Source organism: Chanos chanos, chromosome 7 (genome assembly GCF_902362185.1).
Source record: "Chanos chanos chromosome 7, fChaCha1.1, whole genome shotgun sequence".
Classification (NCBI taxonomy): Eukaryota; Metazoa; Chordata; class Actinopteri; order Gonorynchiformes; family Chanidae; genus Chanos; species Chanos chanos.
Window position 1 is genome coordinate 34,915,490 of NC_044501.1, and position 5,000 is coordinate 34,920,489.

Below are 5,000 nucleotides of genomic sequence, written 5' to 3' on the forward strand. Positions count from 1 at the left end.
TTTCTCGCAAGTCTTTGTGGGTAAATGAGTTTTTGTTGTTGTTGTTTTTTGTTACATCCTTTCCCTGTTGAAGCGTATGGAACGTGTGTTTTGAGGATATCAACTTATTCAGTGTGTGTGTGTGTGTGTGTGTGACTGCTTGTATGCACATATTTAATCTGTGTGTCATATTTATTGTTTTCTTCATTCCTCAGGTCACGTCATGGTAAACGGACCTACGACTCCGATCCCAGTGAAAGCAAAACCCTCCCCAGTGGACCCAGTTGTTCCCCAGGTTCCTTTGGGTGAGTCTTTCATAAGGCAGAGAAATCAGACGTTTATACCTATATACACCCATGCACAGATGCGTACATGTTCAATTGTTTTGGAAGATTTGACCCAGTTTAATAAACATAATCTGAATCACATAACCTCCTCTCATACCCCTCTCAGTCTCTCCTAAGACTTATAAAGCTCCTACGTACACACACACACACACACACACGTACACAGACATACACAGACACACACATTCAACCCCCTCACATACTCATTCAGTCTCAGTTAAAGCCTATAGCATTCCTACACACACACACACACACACACACATATACACACTACAACACACTCAACCCCCTCACATGCCCATACAATCTCGCTTAAACCCCATAGCCTCCCCATACAGACACGTACAGATACACACGCGCGCACGCTACAACACACACATACACACACGCGCGCACACTACAACACACACACACACACTCGCAGCTCCCTCCCAGACCCCTCCAGTCTTTCCTAAAGCCTGTATCGTTCCTACACACACACACACACACACACACACACATACACATGTATGCACACATACACTTACACTCACACACTCACACACACACACAAACACACATAGCCCCCTCACACTGCACTTAGCTACAGAGCGCCACTCCTCCTCTTTTCCCTCACTTTCTCTCCCTCTGTTCTGGCAAAGCAGTGTGTGATAATGCAGGCCCCTAATCCCCTCCTTCTCTCCCTCTCTCTGCCAAATGAAAAAGGGATCCAGTCACATTAGAAATCTCATTACAGAGGTTTAGGTGTGTGTGTGTGTGTGTGTGCTGGATGTGACACCCCCGGGTCTTGTGTGTGTGTGTGTGTGTGTGTGTATGTGTGTGTGTGTGTGTGTCTGTGTGTGTCTGTGTGTGTGTGTGTGCGTGTGTGTGTGTTAGTCTATGCGTGTAGACTGCACATGTGGGACTTCATCTCCTCTGTTTGTTGCAGTTTCATTTGGTTTCATATAGCCTGGTTTCTAATGTTTACATGTGTGGGAGTATAAGAGAGAAAGTGTTGCTTATATGTGCATACTATACAATACCCCTGTATCTGGGTCACATATGTAAAAGGTGCGTCCCACATCCACTGCTGGGATATTCCCTACATCCTCACTGTGTGTGTGTGTGTGTGTGTGACACAATGAGTGTTAAATATGATGTTGGCCTTATTCCTGTAACTGCTGGAATCCTGCAGAATCTAACCAATACACCTACTCGCAACACATAGGCTCTGCTCCGGTACAAACCAGCAGCATAAACTTTCCCAACCCTCTGTGTGTGTGTGTGTGTGTGTGTGTGTGTGTGTTTCTGAAGAACTGTTAAGTATGAAACATGAAAAGTGCAGTGTGTACATATGCATGCATTTATATGAGCTCTTAGTGTGTGGCATGTGTGTACTTATCTTTGCGTGTGTGTGTGTGTGTGTGTGTGTGTGTGTGTGTGTAGGTGAACCTCCGGCCGGGTTTCGGGAGGTCCTGTTGAGAGACGGGCCGGAAGGTTTTGCCCGGGCTGTGAGAGAACACAAGGGTCTGCTTTTGATGGACACCACCTTCCGAGACGCCCACCAGTCTCTACTGGCCACGCGCGTCCGCACCCACGACCTGAAAAAAATCGCCCCCTTCGTCGCCCACAACTTCAACAACCTCTTCAGCCTGGAGAACTGGGGGGGTAGGATTTATCCTTTCATCCTTTTACTCCCGTGCCTGTTTTTTTTTTACCCTGTTTTCTTCCTCTCTTTCTCTCTCGCACTTCATGTATTCATCCATGGCACAGAATAGCTGAGATGTTTCTAGCTCTGTAGAATTAGTGTGTCTCACTCATTAGGTCAACTGTCTCTCTCTCTCTGTGTGTGTGTGTGTGTGTGTGTGTGTGTGTGTGTGCGTGTGTGCGTGTGTGCGTGTGTGTGTGTGTGTGTGTCTGTGTCTGTGTCTGTGTGTGTGTGTGTCTATGTGTGTGTGTGTCTATGTGTGTGTGTGTGTGTATGTGTGTGTGTGTGTCTGTGTGTGTGTGTGTCTCTGTGTGTGTGTGTGTGTGCGCATGTGTGTGTGAAGGAGCTACGTTTGACGTGGCCATGCGTTTTCTGTCTGAGTGCCCGTGGAGGAGACTGCAGGAACTGAGAGCTCTGGTTCCTAACGTACCTTTCCAAATGCTGCTGAGAGGAGCCAACGCTGTGGGCTACACCAACTATCCTGACAACGCTGTCTTTAAGTGAGTTTACACACACACACGCACGCACGCACACACACACACACACACATACACACACATATGCGCACACACAAACACACATATACACACACATACATACCAACATGCACACACACACACACACACACACACATACACACACACACACACACACACACATAGACACACACACACGCACACACACACACACACATACATACCAGCATGCAAACACACACATATATGCACACACACAAACACACGTATACACACACATACATACCAACATGCACACACACACATATGCGCACACACGCACACACAAACACACACGCGCGTGCACACACATGAAGAGGTATAGGGGAAGGCAGGGCACAGATTAATGAGTGTCATTAGTGTTGCTGACATTATTGTGAGTTTGACAGAGGCGGTAATGATATGTGTGTTCTTACGTGTCCACAGTCGTGCTATCTGCTCTAACCGTGAGCAATTTGCCAGTTTAAAGATCAAGCAGTATATGTTTTGCCATCGCATTATTAAAGCCATTTACCAGATGTCTTTTCAGTTGCCCACAAGTACATGGAAAAAACAATGTAAACCTAATGGTTGCTGTTAAAATAATGACTACGTTTGTCTCGTGTAACAGGCTGTATTAAATTAATTTTTGATCGTATTGATTTTTATGTCATTCTCAGCATGTGTTAAGATTTTGCCCATAGCCTGACACATTTCCCACTGTGTGTTGTGGTTAAACTGTGAATTACTGTTATATGAGATGATAAGATAGTTGCTTATATACACGTTATGAATCTAACTTAAACGATCTTTTCATAATCAAGCAAAAATCTGTTAGCTTGCCCTGTTCTCCCCTGCTCAAACCAACTGAGGCACACACACATGCGCACGCGCGCACACATTTACGTACACACACGCACATACACACACGCACGTACACACACGTACACACTTACGTACACACACTTACGTACACACACGCACGTACACACACGCACGTACACACACACACGTACACACAAACTCTTTTTCACACCACTTACAGTGCAACAATACCTCTCCTGCAGGGAAGCTGTCTTTCTGTAAACAAAAGGCAACAGATGTGTTTTTTAACCAAACTGAAATGGTTTTAATGAGCAAAACCCAGGCTAGCTTTGTTTATTTTGTTTGATAGAAAACTCACAACGCACAAGAATTCTTTTCGAACAAAGCAAACACGACTGAAGCAATAGCTAGAGTTTTACCGACACCCACCCCCACCCCCCCCCCCCCCACCCCGTTCCCTTCTTAACTTCTCTTCACAGTTTTTTGCTCTTTGACAGTTTTTTAAACCTTTACCTCCCTCTTTTATCCCTCTTTCTCTAACCCCCCCCCCCCCCCACCTCCCCTCCTCCTTCTCTCCATTTCTTATTCCAGGTTCTGCGAGGTGGCAAAAGAGAATGGAATGGACATTTTCAGGGTGTTTGACTCGTTGAATTATCTTCCCAACATGGTGTTGGGTATGGAGGCAGCGGGGGCGGCCGGGGGCGTGGTGGAGGCGGCCATTTCCTACACCGGTGACGTGTCTGATCCAATGAGACAAAAGTATTCCCTGGAATATTACCTCCAGTTGGCTGAGGAACTTGTTAAAGCAGGCACACACATACTGGCCATTAAGGTAGGACACGCACGCACGCACGCGCACACGCGTGCACATGCATTAACACACGCGCTCACGCGCACGCGTGCACAGCACTTACACATGCACATACGCATACACAAACAGAGCTACGGAGGCATGCCAGAGATTATCTGTGCCGATAACTTTTGTATGTGAAAATGTATTTTGTGCCATTTTAACATGTAAGAGTACATGGATATATTTATAGATGTGGTGCTACTGTGTATTTGCATGAAGAGGAAATTGATGATTTCATGGTCATGATTGACATGATTTGTTAACAAAAACATTGGCAAGGCAAGTCTTCAAAATATATGTTTATATATCAAAATATAAATATGTTTATTCAAACACATACAAATACCAACCACAGCTTTTCCTCAACTTTACTCTCTCTCTCTCTCTCTTTCTCTCTCTCTCTCTCTCCCGTAGGACATGGCTGGGTTACTGAAACCAGAAGCAAGCCGTTTGCTGATTGGTGCATTGCGGGACCGCTTCCCGGAGATGCCTATCCACGTTCACACTCACGACACGGCGGGAGCGGGCGTGGCCGCTATGCTGGCGTGCGCCGAGGCGGGCGCTGACATCGTAGACGTGGCGGTGGATTCCATGGCCGGCATGACCTCTCAACCCAGTATGGGCGCCATTGTGGCCTGTACCAAGGGCACCAAACACAACACTGGTGAGCGGTCAGCAAAGCTGTCAATCAGTGTCACATGACCCGCCCCCGCACCCACAACCCCCTTAATAAGCGGCAGTCAATTTCACCGACCTGTTATCATTAAATGCTCCCAATACACCATTCAGAGTGTCAGACACTTCATCCTGACCAA

At 46.5% G+C, this 5,000-nt stretch overlaps 1 protein-coding gene across 1 annotated transcript in view; it reads left to right on the top strand.

Annotated features, from left to right (window-relative positions):
* The window catches only part of pcxb (pyruvate carboxylase b), a 130,639-nt gene that overhangs the window by 106,363 nt on the left and 19,276 nt on the right, over nucleotides 1-5,000 (top strand). The window contains exons 12-16 of the mRNA XM_030779490.1: nucleotides 195-284; nucleotides 1,752-1,973; nucleotides 2,357-2,513; nucleotides 3,924-4,164; nucleotides 4,600-4,849. Coding sequence (XP_030635350.1) covers nucleotides 195-284; nucleotides 1,752-1,973; nucleotides 2,357-2,513; nucleotides 3,924-4,164; nucleotides 4,600-4,849 — 960 coding nt within the window. The remainder of the gene's footprint in view (nucleotides 1-194; nucleotides 285-1,751; nucleotides 1,974-2,356; nucleotides 2,514-3,923; nucleotides 4,165-4,599; nucleotides 4,850-5,000) is intronic.